The 21,541-nt window shown below is 46.2% G+C and overlaps 1 protein-coding gene and 1 long non-coding RNA gene across 4 annotated transcripts in view; one reads left to right on the top strand and one right to left on the bottom strand.

Moving 5' to 3' along the window:
• Window positions 1–21,541, top strand: part of LOC101737890 (synaptic vesicle glycoprotein 2A) — a 41,666-nt gene that overhangs the window by 14,679 nt on the left and 5,446 nt on the right. For all 3 annotated transcript variants that reach the window (XM_038011686.2, XM_062668945.1, XM_062668946.1), the window contains 6 exons: window positions 6,926–7,164; window positions 7,911–8,059; window positions 9,012–9,123; window positions 10,046–10,233; window positions 11,318–11,416; window positions 18,584–18,711. In XM_038011686.2, the coding sequence (XP_037867614.1) occupies window positions 6,926–7,164; window positions 7,911–8,059; window positions 9,012–9,123; window positions 10,046–10,233; window positions 11,318–11,416; window positions 18,584–18,711 (915 nt within the window). The remainder of the gene's footprint in view (window positions 1–6,925; window positions 7,165–7,910; window positions 8,060–9,011; window positions 9,124–10,045; window positions 10,234–11,317; window positions 11,417–18,583; window positions 18,712–21,541) is intronic.
• On the bottom strand, window positions 6,819–11,053 carry LOC134199024 (uncharacterized). The gene is made up of 2 exons (XR_009973341.1): window positions 9,651–11,053; window positions 6,819–7,147 (listed from the first exon to the last, which is right to left on the bottom strand). It is a non-coding gene; the product is annotated as an uncharacterized LOC134199024 (long non-coding RNA).

Genomic DNA, 21,541 nt, shown 5'->3' with positions numbered 1-21,541 from the left:
TAGCATTTGGAAGTCTTGTAGCAGAATTTCATTGATATGTTCCTCATGTACTAAATCTATGTCAGCATTTGGTTTAAAAACTGATTCAAGATGTTGAGCGAATGCGTTTGCTTTTTCTTGAGATGTTCGCGCCCAACCATTCATGGTTTTTATCGGAGGTTTGAATGACTGAGGTCTGCTATAATTCTTGGTGAATTTCCACAACGAGTAATTAGTTGCTGCAGTGGCTGTTAGTGTCACGAGACGATCCTCCAACGTTTTATTGTGCCAGTTGTTCAGTATTTCTTTTAGTTGAACCGCACTCCTATACAGCGCTTTCTTGTCTGCTTCTAATCTGCTTTGGTGCCAGACTCTTCTAAGCCTCCTCTTTTCCAGTACTGCCTTTTTGACTTCCAGTGGATAGTTTATACGAGTTTTTACAGACTCTTCTTCAGGCGTGGACACCCAGCATGCTTCTTGGATCAGATTAGTTATGTATCTAGTCGCATTTTCAATATCATCAGGTGTTTTCAGAGCTACTTTCAGGTCAATTTTTTCATCAAGGGTTTCCCTGAACGAGTTCCAGTCAGTGCTTTTATTACTCAATTTTTTTTTTTTTTTTTTTTTTTTTTTATTGCCTTTGTAGGCAGACGGGCATACGGCCCACCTGATGGTGAGTGGTTACCGTCGCCCATGGACTTCAGCAATGCCAGGGGCAGAGCCAAGCCGCTGCCTACCGCTTAATACTCTCCACAAGCCTCGCTTGAAGAAGGACATGTCATAGCGCTCGGGAAACACCGTGGAGGGGAGCTCATTCCATAGCCGGATGGTACGTGGCAAAAAAGATCTCTGGAAACGCACTGTGGATGACCGCAGTGGCTCCAGGTAGTATGGATGAACTCTACTCCGGTGGCGGGCGGTGCGATGGTAAAAACGAGATGCTGGTATCATCTCGAACAATTCCTCAGAGCACTCCCCATGGAACATACGGTACAAAATACAGAGGGAACCGAAGTCCCTCCGCAGACCCAGAGGCTCCAAACGATCCGAGAGGATGGGATTATCGACAATCCGAACGGCCCTCCTCTGTATGGAGTCAAATGGAAGAAGCTGGTATTTGGGAGCCCCGGCCCAGAGATGGGAGCAGCACTCCATGCGAGGCCGGACTTGTGCTTTATAAAGCAAAAGTCTTTGTCCAGGCGTGAAGTACCGCTTCGCTCTGTTGAGGACTCCCAGCATTTTGGACGCCAACTTGGCTTTGCCTTCCAAATGACTCCGAAACTGGACATCGCTCGAAATGTCGACCCCAAGTATCCCGATACTCTCGGAAGGTTGCAGGGATACTCCTTGGAATTGCGGCGCCATGACAAAGGGGTCCTTCTTCGCAGTGAACGCGCAAACTTGTGTCTTTATCGGGTTGAATTGAACCAAGTTCAATTCACCCCATTCGGAGACTCGCCCCAGAGAGTTCTCCACTTCAGACACAAGTTTTGATCGTCTCTCTTGCACCATGCTCCGAGAGAGACTCTGATGGCCGATATATCGCGCATCCCCCGTGCTGTCATCCGCATAGCAATGTATGCCATCAATAGACAGCATGTCATTGATATACAGGATGAAAAGCGTGGGGGAGAGCACCGAACCTTGTGGAACGCCAGCGTTAATGGTCATGGTATCAGAGCAGTCACCGTCTACAACGACCGTGACGCTCCGCCCATCCAAAAAGCTAGCGATCCACTTGCAGAGACCCTCGGGGATTCCGTAAGATGGTAACTTCGATAGAAGTGCCCTATGCCAGACCCTGTCGAAGGCCTTCGCGATATCAAGGCTCACAGCAAGAGCCTCGCCCTTGCTCTCCAAGGCTTCAGCCCACCTGTGAGTAAGGTATACAAGAAGATCGCCAGCTGAGCGACCGTGACGGAAACCGTACTGTCGGTCACTGATCAGCTGGCGATCTTCAAGATACTTCAGGAGTTGTGTATTAATTATTCGCTCCATCACCTTGGAAAGCAAGGAAGTTATCGCGATAGGCCTGTAGCTCGATGGGTCCGACCGGTCACCCTTCCTGGGGATAGGGTGGACGTGGGCGGTCTTCCATGAAGACGGAACCCTGTTAGTGCAATAAGAGAGGCGATACAAACGCGTTAGCGCAGGTGTCAGCTCAGGGGCGCACGTTTTCAAAACCACTGCGGGGATGCCGTCTGGCCCACTCGACTTATGGACGTCCAGGAGTCGGAGCTCCCGCCTGACTGCACACTGTGTGAAGCAGATATCTGGCAGGGAGCTATCACACCGAGGGATGTTCGGTGGTGTGGCACCCCCGTCGTCCACAGTCGAGTTCGAGGCGAAGAGTTTGACCAGAAGGTCAGCCTTCTCTTTCGCGCTGTGGGCCAGATTGTCATCGGACTTGCGCAGTGGTGGGAGACTAGACCTGCAAAAGTTTCCTTCTGCAGCCTTGGCGAGCGACCAAAAAGCACGGCTCCCGGAGGGATAGCTCTTCAATCGCTCGCCAACTCTAGCGACGTGCTCCGACTTCGCCTTGGCAATAACCTTCTTGTAGGACCTAGAAGCGGCGTTATATTTCCGCCTTTCCTCTGAGATGTTAGGGTCCTGACGTCTCCTGGCACTATCCCATGCCACGTATGCGGACCGCTTGAGGTGTGCAGCATCCCTGCTGGCATTGTTATACCAGGGTCTGCTGCGACCCCCAACGGGCACTTCAGAGGACGGAATAAACAATTCCATCCCCTGGAGCACCACGTCTTTAAGACGGCCCGCACAGACGTCAGGATCAGCAGAGGAAAAGCAGAACCGCCCCCATGGGTAGGATGCGTAAAATTCACGCAATCCATCCCAATCTGCTGACATATACTTCCAAACTCTTCGATACCCGGTCGTCGTTCGACGACCAGGACGAGAGAGTGGTACGGCAGCACGGATAAGGCAGTGATCAGACGATCCAAGCGGAGCGTCGACCACCACACTGTATCCGGCTGGATCCGTGGTCAGCAGAAGGTCCAACAAAGAAGGTTCGTGCCCCTCGATATCTGGGACACGGGTGGGCTGTGTCACCAGCTGGGAGAAGCCGTAGGCCAAGGCGAAATCGTAGGCAGTCCGACCCGGGAGGTCAGTGGTTCTGGACCCCAACCACTCTTGGTGGTGAGCGTTAAAGTCTCCAAGAACCACCACCTCCGCAGATGGGTACTGCTCAAGCACGCGGTTAGTCCCCTCTTGCACATGCTCAAACAGAGCTGAACCTGCATCACTGCTGTGGGACCTGTACAGGCACGCGTAGATTCGGGTACAGCCCCCGTGATCTACGCGCAGCCACAAGAGGGACAGGTCCCGTTTTTCGAGGCCCCGAAGACGGCGACAACAGACATCAGCCCGGACGAATACGCACACCCCGGCTTTACGCAGGAAGTTGTGCTCCAATACGTAGCCGGGGTATTCAAGGTATGAGGTATCGTCCGGAGCAGATATCTGCGTCTCCGTTAAAAAAAGCAGGGCAGGCTGCGCCGTCTCAAGGTGGTGGTGTACGGCGTCAAGGTTGCTATGTAGGCCCCTGACATTGCTGAAATCCACATTAAATGTGGAATGGGGAACCGCCTGTAAAACCCTTTTCTTTTTTTTCGACTTCATTAATTATGTTGTTATATTTCTGGAGAGTAGGATTAGGAGAGGTAGGATGTTGGAGGTGAGATCGAGGCAACACCTGAGTGAAGCGCGGAACATAGTACGTGCTCGACCACGGGTTGCGTGAGAGACTGACGCAGGGCATGGAAGGGCCCCCAGTCCACTCTGCGTGCGATCGCCGGGATCCACTCCGGTCTCCGACTCCGGCACGACGACCGCACGACAGGATTTTGCACCGGTTGGCGGGACAGCTTCCCGGGGCGGAGTTTAGTAGAGACACCCGGGTTCAGGTCCCCTACTGACCGGCGGGCGGCAGCGGATACCGTTTCACTGGGTCTCCCTATACCCCCGTCAAACAATCACGCCCCGTGAGCTCGCACGCACGTCTGCTCCGCATGTTCCAGGCGTCACCAAGACTCACCCCCAGCAAGGAAGGGGAAAGGGAAGGAATAGAACTGGCTCTCCAACCCACACGCCGGAACACAGCTAGGCTATTTGGCGGCGGACTCTAGTTGGAGGGTGGTCGCCAGCCAGTCGGACTAGGTCCTACCACCGGTTATGTTTTCGGCTCCCGTTTAGCACCACCCAGGGGTCACTTGTAGGGAATCGCGGGTTAAACCTACGGAAGCGGGAAGCACCAACCCCCAAAATTTTTCAGGTGTTGTATATTCTATAACCATTGTACTTAAATTTAGTAGGACTGGAGTGTGGTCTGTGGAGCTGCCATAGCACGACTCAGATTTGATATAATGTGTTGAAAACCCTTTCAAAATAAAGAAGTCCAATAGGTCTGGAATTTTATTTGGGTCTGAGGGCCAGTAACTCGGTTCCCCAGTTGAAACTGTGGTTAATTTGCAATCATCCACACAGAGCTTCAACTGTCGTCCTCTTGTGGTCGTTAGTCTCGAGCCCCAGTAAGTGCATTTTGCGTTCCAGTCTCCACCCACGACAAAGCGATTTCCGAGACTTTGGAAGAAATCTATGAACATATCCCCCATGATTTTATGCTTTGGCGGACAGTATATTGCTGACAAGTTAAAACAACCACTTTTGTCTTCAATTAGTATTGTAGTGGCTTGAATGTGATCGGTTTTGTAGCCAGGCATTGGGTGGTGTTTAATGGATTTTCGTACTATTATTGCTGTTCCTGCATGTCCAGTACCATCAGGGTGAGTAGTGACGTAACACACATAGTTTTTGAATTTTATACTAGAGGACGCGGTACAGTGAGCCTCGGAGATTAGCAGCACGTCTAAATTATGCTGAGTCATAAGTAGTTCCGCTTCGTTCTTATTAGGGGCGAGGCCGTTAATGTTCCACGTAGCTATTCTTAATGAAGTCATTTTGAGATCTTATTAATGAGTTTATTTATGAGCATCATTAATGCGCTCATTTGTTGTAGGATGAGGTCGTATTTCTCTGTTTGTTTGAGAAGTAATTGTTCTATTGGTGAAGAGACCGGTGGCTGCAAATCAGGAGAGTTATCAGTCTGTTGTGTGCTGTTAGATCTTATGGCTTCCGCATATGTGTTGTGTATTTGGGTTCTTTGTCTTGGGTATGCAGTCTTAAATTGCTCCCCTTTAGTGGATGGTGGATTTTCAAGGATCTTTCTTTTAGTTGTTGGCGGCTTCATCCTTCGTGCAAGGATTTCTCTGTATACCTCGCATCCTTTATAGTTGGCTGGATGTGGTCCACTACAGAGTGCACAAAGCGCAGGTGTATTACGGTCTTTTTTATCGCAATCGGAGGTCTTATGAGATTGGCCGCATTTAACACAACGAGGAGGTCGCATACAGTAATTCTTAGAGTGCCCGTATTGCTGGCATCTGTGACATTGGATTATAGACTTTCTTTTCTTCGGGTCTTCGATAACAACAGACTGATGGAATATAAATTTAAGGTCTTTAGCAGCTTTATTGTTTGGGCCGGGCAAGAGATTCACGAAAAAGGTGGAAGTAGGCTTCTTTTCGGGGCCGAATTTCGCATTAATTATTTCTCCCTTAACAATATTTCCGGTGGCTTCTACTTCTTCTTTGATAATGTCAATGGGTGTAGAAGGGTGTAAGTTCCGTATGACAATTCTGAGGCATCTTTCATCCTTTCGATTGAAAGTGTGGCCTATTAGCCCCTTTTCTCTCACTAGGGTAAGGATTCTTTTATACACATCCATGTTAACACAGCTCATCCTTAGTTGGTTTCGATTAGTGATCTTGAATGTGAACTCTGTCACGTCCGCGACAGTTTCTAGCATTTCAGTAAGTTTGTTAATGTCGTCGACCCCATATAGAATAATTGGGGGCGGTTTACTTGTTTTTTTAACCGTGGTAGTTTCAGAGTCTTCGTCTGTTAGATCAATTTGAAGACCACTAAATTTATTTGAGGTTATCACAGATTCTGGGACTGAACCGTAAGATGTTTTCTTTCTTTTGACACCTCTGCTTACAGGAACTCTTTGCCATGGTGGTGGGCATGTGGTATCTCTTAGCGTTTCGGCAGAGTCCGCAGAGCTTTGACTACATTTTTCTTTAGCAGACGCTTGGTTCGAAAGACTTCCTAGGGACGAACTTCTTGGCCGATTTAAAAAGAGGCTAGGATGGAATGCCTGCTGAACTAACTTCTTTTGACCAGTAGCATTTACTGGCATAGAAGCCTGGGTTGCCACTTCTATGCCGTCTTCGGTAGCAGATTTCACACCCTCCGGCCCGGGTACCAGAGGGCGCCGGGGGTTAGCCGGGGCGCATGACAAATCACACTCATTACTCTGACTTTCCATATTTTTATAAAGGGGTTGGGAGAAATACTAATGATACTTTCCCAAGGTACCATCGCCACTCTTATTGAGGGAATTTAGTCCTCATGGTTTGTGGTTACCATTATTCAGGTTAATTCACCGCCGCCTGTAGCTCGGCGTTGTTGCTCATTTTGCACCACCCGGAGGGCACGTGTAGGGAGGGTCTAGGAAAAGATGGTAATCCTACGGACGCGAGCAACATCTACCCCCCAATCTAGCATACATGGAGTATGAATTTATTTGTCTATTTAATTACGTTTCTTTAAACTTCATTGTGGCGGTCTATGGGATAGGCCCACATGAGGCAGTGGAGGGGCCTGATGATGAAACCTAATGCTTAGAAAATTCTACCAGTCAACCAAGGCTGGTATAGAGTCCTGTGATTCCTTTTTGAGATATAAAAACTCAATTATATAATAATAATATTGTTTATTTATTTTTTTGTTTACCAACATAATCTGCAAGCTCAAATTTAAACGAAATATGATGAAAAATGTAATATGTATTTCTAATTTCTAGTGCTGGCCTGGTTAATTCTTCCATACGAATGGCGATACCAAATGGGTGCGATTATCTTTAGACCGTGGCGTCTTCTAACCATCGTCTACGCTATTCCATTGCTCGTAGTGGCGGTCTGCATGACCTGGATGCAGGAGAGCCCCAAATTCCTAGTCACGAGAGGCAAACGCACCGAAGCTCTGGCTGTCCTCAGGAAAATATACTCCATTAACAGGGGAAAGCCTGAAAAAGAATATTGTGTATGTATATTTTCGCTTGTGTCGGTTCAAGTTTTCTTCGTCTTTGAAGTCGTCGTGGCCTAAAGGATAAGACGTCCGGCGCATTCGTGTTGAGCGATGCACCGGTGTTCGAATCCCGCGGGCGGGTACCAATTTTTCTAATGAAATACGTACTCAACAAATGTTCACGATTGATTTCCACGGTGAAGGAATAACATCGTGTAATAAAAATTAAACCCGCAAAATTATAATTTGCGTAATTACTGGTGGTAGGACCTCTTGTGAGTCCGCACGGGTAGGTACCACCACCCTGCCTATTTCTGCCGTGAGCCCACGCTTGTTTTACAATAAAATCGTGTTTTCTTACACTACTTTTAATTCAAATTTATTTTCTATTATTTAGTTGGATTTTCTATAAAAGCGTATTTTATTCGTTTTTTTTAAACTATTATATATTTTTCATTTTTTAGTTGAATTTCAATTTTTTCAATATATATTTTTTAGTATTGAATTATCATCGGTCATTAATAAGTATACCAAATTTCGAGTTAATCCGACGTTTTGAAAGGGGTCAAAATCATTTTCAAAGATTCCGTTACAAACATACATACGTCTAAAGCTAATAAAAGCGTATTAACAACAGGAACAGCATATCAATTTGAAAAACTTCTTTGTACTTCAAAAACTTTCTTACAAAGGACGTTTTCTATGCCCATCAACTAACTAAATCTTGGATGGAGAGTCAACAGAACGCATTCTGCTTGCAGGTCAAATCATTGAGTTGTCTATCAGAAACAGCCAGCGACGCCAGTGACACTGATGAGCTCAGAAATAATTCTATACTTTCGTTGCTTCGACCGCCGCATCTGAAATGGCTGCTTTTAACAGGATTCCTCATGTTTGGACTGTTCTCATTGTAAGTAAATTCCGATTTTATGTCGAGTGGTGAAAGGCTATTTGTTTTAAGCGACATTTCGATTATTACGTTTCGTATTCGTTTTTTTTTTGTTATGATATTTTTTCTTAATTAAACTTTAAATTGTGCTCCTGTAAAGTTACAAAAAACCAATTGCCTATCACCCCACGATATCATGAATCTACACAATCGTTTTTAAAGAGTGAATTTGTTAAAAGAAACATATTCCGACATGCAATGGCAGAATTTAATTAATAATGATTACAGAATTTAATAAAACCAAGGAATAAAAAAACAGTCTAAAGTGAATTTCGTTTGCACCGGAATGTTTACGACAACAATTTACGATAGCTTTGCGTATTTCAATTTGAACACCAACATTCGTCTCTTTTGTGTATTGAGAAAAATTATCTGCCCGATGGAAGATCTTTACTCTTTTTACTCCGCTCCTATTTGATTGACGATTATGACACTATTAATAATCTTGTCAGACAATAACAACTTTGCCAACCTAATCATATTCTTCTGCGACACTGTAAAGCGGTGCTTCCCAACGTGGGGCCGACGCCCCACAAGGGGGCAACTTGATAATTAAGTGGGCAATCGCACAAAATTAATATAGAATATACAGATATTATTATTACTTTTTTACTTAAAATTATTTTGAATTTCAATTTCAATTTTTTATCATGTTTTGAAATATTACTTACAGTGTTCTGATAACAATTTCATAGTGATTTATTCCTAAAACCTATCATTTGTTTCTTAAGTGAATAAAGCAATTGTTTAAAGTTAAAAATTATGTATGAGGTGCATAAAACTTTAAGAAACGTTACAATGGGGCATGGCACAAAAAAGGTTGGGAAACATTGCTGTAAAGCGAAAAAATAATCTCGAATATTTTGAAACTTTCGTTATTTTGTCCATAATCTATACGGATATTATATTGCAGATTGAATGGTCTCTTTCTATTCGCACCGGACACGATCAATAGAATGCTGACTGGAACATCAGACGAAGTCGGAACCATATGTCTGTATATGAACAACGGTAACAATATAACGGTAAGATACAAAGAAATTAGAATCTTTTACAAATACTGTTGGTAGGACCTATTGTGAGTCCGCGCGGGTAGGTACCACCGCCCTGCCTATTTCTGCCGTGAAGCAGTAATGCGTTTCGGTTTGAAGGGTGGGGCAGCCGTTGTAACTATACTTGAGACCTTAGAACTTATATCTCAAGGTGGGTGGCGCATTCATCTCGTAGATGTCTATGGGCTCCAGTAACCACTTAACATCAGGCGGGCTGTGAGCTCGTCCACCCATCTAGCAATAAAAAAATCCTCTAGCAAGCGAGTTTGAAAAAGAGCTCTTAGAATTAGCTTCGCTGTTCTCCTAGCATCGCTGATGTCCACAGTAACCACAGGAATCACTCTCCATCGCAGAGGCCACCATCTTCTTTGCCTATGTTAACAATAAAAAGTTACCGCTGAAGATACGAAGATTTTTCGTACCGCAGTAATGCGTTTCGGTTTGAAGAGTAGGGTAGCCTTTTTAACTATACTAAGACCTTATAACTCATATCTTCTAACCCATGCATCAGCCCGCTGAGTTTCTCGCCGGATCTTCTCAGTGGGTCGCGATTCCGATCCGGTAGTAGATTCATTCGCGAAGCAATTGCTCTTGAGTTGTTAGGTCTCCTTCGGAGGCGCTCGGGCAGTTGTTAGCAAATCCCACCCCTCCTGGCTGAGCCTTTGCTCACCCACCTGTCCTGGTGAAGCTGGAAAGGCCTCCGGGCCACCAGTAATCTTTCAATCATAAAAAAAAAAAAAAACTCATATCTCAAGGTAGGTGGCGGCATTTACATTATATATGCCACGATGTAAGGTAGTAGCTTTGTAGGTATGATGTAGGGCCCCGGCAACCACTTAACAACAGGTGCGCCGTGAGCTCATCCACCCACCTAAGCAATTAATATCTCCTACAGGCGATTACTGACGCGTGCGTGGATACGATCTCAAACAGCACCCTCCTAGTGATGGTGGTCACGACACTTGTGTACAGCGTCATTGTGATGGCGATAAGTGTCGCCCCACTGTCCAAGAAGACTCTGCTGGTCGCCGTATTCTTTGTGGTGGGCATCAGCTGTCTCGTTTCTGGCCTCAGCAAGAACAGGTATTAAAATATTTTTATTGTAACAAGCCAGTGTAAGCTCTTGATAGTTGAATGAACCAGATATGACCCAAAAATCATGATCAAGGTCTTCTTCTTAGTCGAATACTTCATTGCTGAAGGTCGTGTCCTTGAAAGCCCTTCGTGGCTCTTTGTACCCTCAGCTTCCATTTGCTTCGGTTTTCGGCTTCTCTCAGGGCGTTCGCAACAGAGAGTCCAGTGAGCGCAGTTATCTGATCCGACCAACGGTTTGGTGGCCGGCCGACGGGTCTTTTCCCTTCTACCTTGCCCACCACAATCAATCTTTCAAGGTTGTCTGGTGGCCGCCGAGCAATATGACCAAAGTAACCAAGAACCTTCTGGTAGCAAATCGTCGACAGTCTCGTTTCTATACGAAGTTGCTCAATGATCAAGGTATAAGACGACTGAAACAACACTGATTAAATTACTATCAAATAAAGTGCAAGAAAGATAAAATAGGAGTGGAATGTTTTTTTTGCGATTAGTGAAAGGAAAGTTTATGGCCATAATGTCATCCGCCGCGTTCTGTGTGCTTAGTGCGAGTTTTTGAACGTACTCGATAGCGTAAAAGTTATGTCAAATTGGTATGCAGTCGGAACAGCGCCCCTAGCGGCAAACGTAGACAATCATTCCAACTCCATACAAATTTTGAGTTAACTTTTACTCTATCGAGAACGTTAAAAAACTCGCACTAAGCACAATGATATGAAACTTACGATCGTCGATGTACCAATAACATTAAGACTTATTCAACAAGATGGGTAGCGATATTTTGTGAGTTAAATCTTAAAACATGCTTAAAACCCACTTGCTCGTATTTCAATCGTCTTATGTTTTCTGTCTTCGCATTTCATGTATCGTTAACATATTCTGTTTGAATTTAAACCTTTGTAAAGCTGCTTACGATTACCTGATAACTTCTTACATAAAACTCGAGACCTATCAAAAAGTAAGAAGTCTGTTTGGAATATAATGATTCGATATACCAAAAAAAATATTTTGGCTGTTTAGCAATTAAAATTGTTTATTTAGCAAATAAACATGTTTATTGTCAAATTCGTTGCAGAATGCTGGCCGGTGTTGCCATGTCGTCATTACAAATAACTGCTCTGGGTATCGGACCTTTGACTGCCTATGCGATACATCTGTTTCCAACGAGCTTAAGGTGAGGAAACATCAATCTTTCAATTTTTTAACACAATCTGAACCTAAACAAAACGTCGTTAAAGCAGATTTTTGTTCTTTTTAATTGGAAAGAAAGTTTAGAAAAAAAAAACCTAACCTGCTAAGATTATTTTAGGTAGAAAAGTATACATTTATTATTGTTTTTCGTAGGCCGGACATTAACGTAACATTCCGATAGAGGCACCCGTCACGCGCGGACGTGCTCATCGACCACTCGATCGCCCGGCCTTTGTTCGCCCGGCTTTTGTTAGCCCGGCCATTGTTCGCGCGGCCTGTGTTCGTGGTACATCTGCCGACCAAGTGTTTTTCCTGGAAGTTTTTATTTGTTTTGTTTCCTTTTGTTATTTCTGTGTCGTGGTACATCTGCCGACAAACTGTCTTCCTGGAAGTGTTTAATTGTTTTGTTTCTTTTTGTTAATTCCGTTTTGTTGTGTTTTTTCTTTGTCCTGTAGTAATCGTGCCGCATCGCCACCTGTGTTCAATAGAACCGCTCAGGTCCGAGAAGTTGGGGCCTCGCCGCAAGGCGAGTGTTTTCTAAGACCCAGGGTAGCCCCACCTGGGCACGTAGACATCATGGACGCTGTATTTGCGGAATTTCTCCGGCTTCGCTACCCAAAGCTCACTTCCGAGTTTCAGGCCTTCAAGGCCGATCACACAGCGAGCCCTCTCGTGGACTCCGCCGAGCTCGCTGCTCCTGCGTCGCCTGTACCTTCGTGCAAAGCTTCTGCATCGAGCACCGCAGCCTCCGTCGTGCCTGCCGTTCCCGCGTCGCCTATACTGGCGAGTAAAACTGCTGCGTCGTCCGCCGTGGTCACCGTTCCAGCAGCGCGATCATCCGCGGCCTCCGTCGCGCCCTCCAAAACACCTACTCGTAGGTCACCTGCGCCCGCCTCCTCGTCCTCCGACTCTGACTCGGAGATGGAGGTCGACCTCGCCCCCGCCTCATCGACGGATGGATTCACCCTGGTGCAAAAGGGTAAGAAGCGTGCCGCGGAGTCTCGAGCTCCCGCGGCCGCTAAAATTAGCAAAGCCGCGAACGCGTCGCGCCCCCGCCCTCAGACTCCCGCTGCGCCTCCAGCCCGTGCCACTCCGTCGCCGCGTCCGGTGGCACAAAATAAAACTCAGACCCCTCCCCCGGTAATCCTTCAAGAGAAGGCAGCTTGGGAACGAGTTTCCCTGGCCCTTAAGGCCAAAAATATCAATTTCACGAATGCCCGTAACCTCGCGAACGGCATTCAAATTAAGGTTCGAACACCCGACGACCATAGGGCCCTCTCCTCTTACCTCCGTAAGGAGCGTATAAGTTTCCACACATATACGCTCCAGGAGGAGCGCGAACTCCGTGTCGTTATACGTGGCATCCCTAAAGAGTTGGATGCCGAGCTCGTCAAGGCCGACCTTCTCGAACAAGGCCTACCGGTTAACTCCGTACACCGCATGCACACAGGCCGCGGAAGGGAGCCATATAATATGGTTCTCGTCGCCCTCCAGCCTACCCCCGAGGGTAAGCAAATATTCAACATCCGAACGGTCTGTAGCCTTTCCGGAATCGCAGTCGAAACCCCACACAAGAAAGGCACACCTAGCCAGTGCCATAACTGCCAATTATACGGGCATTCTTCCCGTAACTGTCACGCGCGCCCCCGATGCGTCAAGTGTTTAGGCGATCACGCCACGGCCCTATGCACTCGCGATCAAAAAACCGCGACGGAACCGCCTAGCTGCGTCCTGTGTCGAACACAGGGTCACCCCGCAAATTACCGCGGATGCCCCCGAGCCCCTAAAATAAATCGCCGCGTCGCCCGCCAAAACCGCCTCCGAGCTTCCGGCCCAGACATCAAAGCCTCGGCACCCTCTGTGTCGCAGGCTAAGCCAGCGTTCGTTCCGGCGCCGGTGCCCAGTGTCTCGGCCTGGGCGAAACCGCTGCCGTACACGAACACGGCTACAACTCCCTCCTCCGCGATTCGTCCCGCCCCCGCGACTCGTCCCTCTCCCGCGACTTGCCCTCCGACCGCGTCCGACAATCTCGCTTTAGCGATCGACTTCTTTCAGTCGATCAACTTTGAGCGCGTTAACGCTTTGGGCGACGCCATTCGCGCTGCCTCCACTGCACAACACTTTATCGCCGTTGTGCAAGAATACGCCGACGTATACGCGTCATTAAATACGTACGTCCTCCCCTCACTCCGCCGGTAATCAATGGCGTACATAAGTAGAATAAAGCCCCTATCCGTAACGATAGGATTTTTTAACGCTTACGGTCTCGCAAATCAACGTGATCAGGTTTCTGACTTTTTGCGTGACCATCAAATTGATATATTTTTAGTGCAGGAGACCCTACTTAAGCCCGCGCGCCGTGACCCTAAAATCGCGAACTATAACATGGTCAGGAACGACAGGCTCTCTGCTCGTGGTGGTGGCACCGTCATTTACTATAGAAGAGCCCTGCATTGCGTCCCGCTCGATCCTCCCGCGCTCGCTAATATCGAAGCATCAGTGTGCCGAATCTCACTGACGGGACACGCGCCGATCGTTATCGCGTCCGTTTATCTTCCACCGGATAAGATCGTTCTAAGCAGTGATATCGAGGCGCTGCTCGGCATGGGGAGCTCTGTCATTCTGGCGGGCGACCTAAATTGTAAACACATCAGGTGGAACTCACACACCACAACCCCGAATGGCAGGCGGCTTGACGCGTTAGTTGATGATCTCGCCTTCGATATCGTCGCTCCGCTAACCCCGACTCACTACCCGCTAAATATCGCGCATCGCCCGGATATACTCGACATAGCGTTATTAAAAAACGTAACTCTGCGCTTACACTCGATCGAAGTAGTTTCAGAGTTAGATTCAGACCACCGTCCCGTCGTTATGAAGCTCGGTCGCGCTCCCGATTCCGTTCCCGTCACGAGGACTGTGGTGGATTGGCACACGCTGGGCGTCAGCCTGGCTGAATCTGATCCACCATCGCTCCCGTTTAGCCCGGACTCTACCCCGTCTCCTCAGGATACCGCTGAAGCCATAGACATCTTAACGTCACACATCACCTCGACATTAGATAGGTCATCGAAACAAGTTGTAGCGGAGGACTTCCTTCACCGCTTCAAATTGTCCGACGATATTAGGGAGCTCCTAAGAGCTAAGAACGCCTCAATACGCGCCTACGACAGGTATCCTACCGCGGAAAATCGTATTCGAATGCGTGCCCTACAACGCGACGTAAAGTCTCGCATCGCCGAAGTCCGAGATGCCAGATGGTCTGATTTCTTAGAAGGACTCGCGCCCTCCCAAAGGTCTTACTACCGCTTAGCTCGTACTCTCAAATCGGATACGGTAGTAACTATGCCCCCCCTCGTAGGCCCCTCAGGCCGACTCGCGGCGTTCGATGATGACGAAAAAGCAGAGCTGCTGGCCGATACATTGCAAACCCAGTGTACGCCCAGCACTCAATCCGTGGACCCTGTTCATGTAGAATTAGTAGACAGTGAGGTAGAACGCAGAGCCTCCTTGACACCCTCGGATGCGTTACCACCCGTCACCCCGATGGAAGTTAAAGACTTGATCAAAGACCTACGTCCTCGCAAGGCTCCCGGTTTCGACGGTATATCCAACCGCGTTATTAAACTTCTACCCGTCCAACTCATCGTGATGTTGGCGTCTATTTTCAATTCCGCTATGACGAACTGTATCTTTCCCGCGGTGTGGAAAGAAGCGGACGTTATTGGCATACATAAACCCGGTAAACCAAAAAATCATCCGACGAGCTACCGCCCGATCAGCCTCCTCATGTCTCTAGGCAAACTGTATGAGCGTCTGCTCTACAAACGCCTCAGAGACTTCGTCTCATCCAAGGGCATTCTCATCGATGAACAATTCGGATTCCGTACAAATCACTCATGCGTTCAACAGGTGCACCGCCTCACGGAGCACATTCTTGTGGGGCTTAATCGACCTAAACCGTTATACACGGGAGCTCTCTTCTTCGACGTCGCAAAAGCGTTCGACAAAGTCTGGCACAACGGTTTGATTTTCAAACTATTCAACATGGGTGTGCCGGATAGTCTCGTGCTCATCATACGGGACTTCTTGTCGAACCGCTCTTTTCGATATCGAGTCGAGGGAACCCGCTCCTCCCCGCGACCTCTCATAGCTGGAGTCCCGCAAGGCTCTGTCCTTTCACCCCTCCTATTTAGCTTATTCGTTAACGATATTCCCCGGTCGCCGCCGACCCATTTAGCTTTATTCGCCGACGACACGACTGTTTACTATTCCAGTAGAAACAAGTCCCTAATCGCGAAGAAGCTTCAGAGCGCAGCCCTAGCCCTAGGACAGTGGTTCCGAAAATGGCGCATAGACATCAACCCAGCGAAAAGTACTGCGGTGCTATTTCAGAGGGGAAGCTCCACACGGATTTCCTCCCGTATTAGGAGGAGGAATCTCACACCCCCGATTACTCTCTTTAGTCAATCCATACCCTGGGCCAGGAAGGTCAAGTACCTGGGCGTTACCCTGGATGCATCGATGACATTCCGCCCGCATATAAAATCAGTCCGTGACCGTGCCGCGTTTATTCTCGGTAGACTCTACCCCATGATCTGTAAGCGGAGTAAAATGTCCCTTCGGAACAAGGTGACACTTTACAAAACTTGCATAAGGCCCGTCATGACTTACGCGAGTGTGGTGTTCGCTCACGCGGCCCGTACACACATAGACACCCTTCAATCTCTACAATCCCGCTTTTGCAGGTTAGCCGTCGGAGCTCCGTGGTTCGTGAGGAACGTTGACCTACACGACGACCTGGGCCTCGAATCTATACAGAAATACATGAAGTCAGCGTCGGAACGGTACTTCGATAAGGCTATGCGTCATGATAATCGCCTTATCGTAGCCGCCGCTGACTACTCCCCGAATCCTGATCATGCAGGAGCCAGTCACCGTCGACGCCCTAGACACGTCCTTACGGATCCATCAGATCCAATAACATTTGCACTAGACGCCTTCAGCTCTAGGAGCAGGTTTAGGGACCTCGGTAACCGTACTCGTCGAACTCGACAAAGAGTTCGCCGTGCAACCTAACCCATGAATCAGCTCGCTGAGTTTCTCGCCGGATCTTCTCAGCGGGTCGTGATTCCGATCCGGTAGTAGATTCATTCGCGAAGCAGCTACTCTTGAGTTGTTAGGTCTCCTTCGGAGGCGCTCGGGTAGCTGTTAGCAAATCCCACCCCTCCTGGCTGAGCCTTTGCTCGCCCACCTGTCCTGGTGAAACTGGAAAGGCCTCCGGGCCACCAGTAATCCTTCAATCACAAAAAAAAAAAAAAAAAAACATTAACGTAAATAAAAAATATTTGTTTAATCATCGTATAAGTAGCTTTTTGAAAAACAAACACAGTTTTGTTTTGTAAATCTTATCTTTATAACAAATGATACTTTAATGTTATTGTAACGAAGGCGGTGACCCAAGATTGCTTTTATAACTGTGACGTCAGGACCGTTGATAATATTAAAACATATGCTATGACGTAGTTGCACTGAAGAAATCGCAAACGAAAATAGCATACTGTTTCTATTCAATTTATTCAATACTAGCGACCCGACCTCGCTTGGCTTCGGTAACTGTAATTTATTATTGATTTCTACACTATTTAATGGATGTTATTATACATATAAACCTTCCTCTTCAATCATTCTATCTATTAAAAAAAACCGCATCAAAATCCGTTGCGTAGTTTTAAAGATTTAAGCATACATAGGGACAGACAGATATAAGGGACAGAGAAAGCGACTTTGTTTTATACTATGTAGTGATATATAGTGCGTTTATTTTCTAAAATCAAATCCGTCAACCGACTTGAGCGAAAGTAATTAGGCTCCAATCGAAGGTAAGACACGAAAAGTGAAAGAGGACCTTAATAGTTTTAATTCGTGACGTTGACACTGTCTACAGAATATTTGTGAGCCCGGAGCAGGTAGCTTTTCTTTGCTTAAATGGTTGGACGAGCTCCCGGCCCTCCTAACGCTATACCTCCTAACTATTGTATTGTCATCGGTCCTTAATAAGTATACCAAATTTCGAGTTAATCCGACGTTTTAAAGGAGGTCAAAATCATGTTCAAAGATTCCGTTACAAACATACATACGTCTGAAGCTAATAAAAGCGTATTAATATATATGCATAAAATATTATTTTATTTATATCAAAATACACTTTATCTTAGTAAAACTATAGCACAAATTGAGTTGCTCTTATAAAGAGAAACAACATTTAAAACTATTGCTTCACCACTGTTTTTATATCTTTTAATATAAAAACAGAAGTCGTCATGACATGAAGTCGTCGTGGCCTAAATGAAGTCGTCGTGGCCTAATGAAGTCGTCGTGGCCTAACGGATAAGACGTCCGGTGCATTCGTGTTGAGCGATGCACCGGTGTTCGAATCCCGCAGGCGGGTACCAATTTTTCTAATGAAATACGTACTCAACAAATGTTCACGATTGATTTCCACGGTGAAGGAATAACATCGTGTAATAAAAATGAAACCCGCAAAATTATAATTTGCGTAATTACTGGTGGTAGGACCTCTTGTGAGTCCGCACGGGTAGGTACCACCACCCTGCCTATTTCTGCCGTGAAGCAGTAATGCGTTTCGGTTTGAAGGGTGGGGCAGCCGTTGTAACTATAATTGAGACCTTAGAACTTATATCTCAAGGTGGGTGGCGCATTTACGCTGTAGATGTCTATGGGCTCCAGTAACCACTTAACACCAGGTGGGCTGTGAGCTCGTCCACTCATCTAAGCAATAAAAAAAAAAATGCTTTTATATTTCTAATGTTCCTTCTAATGTTTCAATATTTGAAATTCTCATTTATGTCACTTGTAACATATTAACCTCTTTATGTAGGGAGAGGGTGATGGGAGAGATGTGCTCCGCACTAAACGCTTGACTTTCCCCCCTTTATCTTTTCATGAGTTCTGTCTCATGCGAGGTTTGGACGTTGGTTGTTGAGCGACAGGAGGTTTTAGTCGGTTCGACTCCGACGAAGGGCGGAAGTCCGGCGATTTCCCCCAGACAAAAAAAAAACCTCTTTACGTCATAAAATCATATGGAGGTTACATGCACATAATTTTGACACACAGGTTTGTGTTACAGAGGAACTGCAGTAGGAGCCGTGATGATGTTTGGCAGGATCGGATCCGCGTTAGGCGCGAATGCAGCTGGATTCTTCCTATCGATAGCTTGTACCCTTACCTTCTATGGATTCTCGTTCATGCTGTTTTGTAAGTAAGCTCGGCTTAGATATTTAAATTTAAGCGTTCTGCTGTGGAGAACAGACTAATTATATTAAAATGATTAGTCGAGACTTTGAACTCGTGTCTCAATGTTGGCATTTACGTAGTGATTTTTCATTTAATGCTTAGATGGATGGACGAAGTGTTAAGTGGTTAGCAAAGCCCATAAACGTCTACAACGTAGATACCGCCGCCTACCTCGAGATATGAGTTCTAAGGTCTTAGTATTTACAGTTCAACGGTTGCCCCGCCCTTCAAACCGAAAGGCATTACTGCTTCACGGCAGAAATGGGCAGGGTGGTGGTACCTGCCTGTGCGAACTCACAAGAGGTCCTACCACCAATAATTACGCAAATTATAATTTTACGGGCTTAACTTTTATTACACAAATTATTCCATGACCGTGGAAGTCAATCGTGAACATTTGTTAAGTACGTATTTCATTAGAAAAATTGGTACCCACCTGCGGGACTCGAACACCGGTACATCACAAGATACGAATGCACCGGACATCTTATCCTTTAGGCCACGATGACTTTTCCGATGTCGCCCACTGAATTTCTCGCCAGATCTTCTCGATGGGTCGAGATTCCGATTCGGTGGTAGATTCTGCGAAGCACTGGTCTTAGCAAACTCTCTCAGGTTGAGCCCGTGAGTTCACCCACACATTCACGAGAAGCTGGAATAGCCCCTTAGGCTCCCAGCGAATTGGTAGGGAAAAAAACAGGCATTGGTAATCCGGTTAACACCAGGGGGCTCGAGAGATTGTCAGACCGGGCATACCGGCTTGACGGTCCGAAGACCGACCGACTTGTTCACCAAGCGGCATGACCACGCCTCCAGCACAGACCGACGAGATAAGAGTCTCCGCGCTCTAATCCCTTCTTCGCTGGAACGTGACTACCCAGTATCGCGGAGGTCGCAAGGTCACGTATAATCGGCGACGAACTTCTCCGCCTCCAGATCCCAGACGAAAACGCACGCCGCCTCGAAGAAGACAGTGCTGTACTTTCAATATACCCTGCCACCGTTCTCAGGCCTACAACAGAACTGGATTCTATTCAAATCCCAAAAATATATATCCACAAAACGTTAATCTGGTAGCGACTTAGCAATAATGACTAATTCCTTCCCAGAAAATTCCAGAAATTATGGCGATATCAAAGAAAAAAAAAACAATTCAACAGCAAATTGTCGATATCGTTCGTGTGAGGTAATAAAGCTAATCAGGTATTTAAAAATAACATGTTGCTTACTGTTCTATATAGTAACATGACAGCGTTCGCGGCTTCTCTCGTTACTGCTTCTTTTACTGGTGGTAGGACCTCTTGTGAGTCCACGCGGGTAGGTGCCACCGCCCTACTTATTTCTGCGTTTCGGTTTGAAGGGTGGGGCAGCCGTTGTAACTATACTTGAGACTTTAGAACTTATATCTCAAGGTGGGTGGCGCATTTACGTCGTAGATGTCTATGGGCTCCAGTAACCACTTAACACCAAGTGGGCTGTCCGCCCATCTAGCAATAAAAAAAAAAGTTATTCCTTTTTAGTAACTAAACAGGTCGTATTGGAAGGCCAAATTGACGGTCAAGGTATACCGATCGTAGCGTAGACACCAGAACATGATTGGACCGACTGCGTTGAGACGTTCGACTTCTCAATCACACTGCGGATGACGGGCTTACATTAAAATGCATTATTGTTTCGTATTAGATATAAGCCGGTCGATTTAGACCAAAAAAAAGTGTGTGTGTCCGCTCCGACGCACGACTGGAGTTTACTGGATATAAAAAATTAAACGAAACAATACGAGAAATAGTTCTATATTACGACAACACGATACACTACAGATTATTAACAAATTAACGAGACACAAAACAAACGACTAACAAATATATGAAAATACAATAATGAGAGAAACGCGCGATCAGTACGAGGCTTTGTGGCGGACTGCCGGCGCAGCAGCCCGGCGTCACCTGCGATAACGCATTTCGTGTGACATGCGCAATCAGGCGCATAACGCATTTCGTGTGACATGCTAGTACGATTTTGGTCCCCATAATTTTCATACCCCGGGCCTATATATGTAAATCGATTCTAAAGGAGTAAACTCCAAAAATAGGAGTGAAGTTACAAAAAATTCGTACCACCTGAAAATCGGTGGGATTGTTCAAAACACCATTATAAAATCTTAATAGTTCTCATCGATCAGACGACACCTGGAATAAAATTACTTAATACGAACAGTCAATATCTAGATAACGGTGAAAGTTTAAAAGGAAATTCGTATTGATACCTGGTCTCTAGATTCGATTTTGACTCGTATGAAATGTTTTACACAATGTGGAATATATTTGAGAATTTAATGCTTAGAAAAATGTAAGTCATGACATACGATTTTTTTTTAATTAATTAGTATAGATCTGTAAAGAACAAAGTATTGCAATAGATCAAAACAGTTATTTTTACTGTCTGTACGTCTGTTTTACGCTTTTCATGCAGCGAATTCTCATGCAGTTTTCACAGCTAGACAGAAATTAATTTTGAGAAGAATATACACTTTATTTCACGCAAAAGAAAATTATCGTTTAAAACAGGAGAATTTACTTATACGCTTTTTGGAGTTTACTCCTTTAGAATCGATTTACATATATAGGCCCGGGGTATGAAAATTATGGGGACCAAAATCGTACTAGCATGTCACACGAAATGCGTTATGCGCCTGATTGCGCATGTCACACGAAATGCGTTATCGCAGGTGACGCCGGGCTGCTGCGCCGGCAGTCCGCCACAAAGCCTCGTACTGATCGCGCGTTTCTCT

Source organism: Bombyx mori, chromosome 6 (assembly GCF_030269925.1).
Source record: "Bombyx mori chromosome 6, ASM3026992v2".
Taxonomy (NCBI): Eukaryota; Metazoa; Arthropoda; class Insecta; order Lepidoptera; family Bombycidae; genus Bombyx; species Bombyx mori.
The sequence above is the reverse complement of the archived record's forward strand: the minus strand, read 5'-3'. Positions and strand labels throughout refer to the sequence as shown.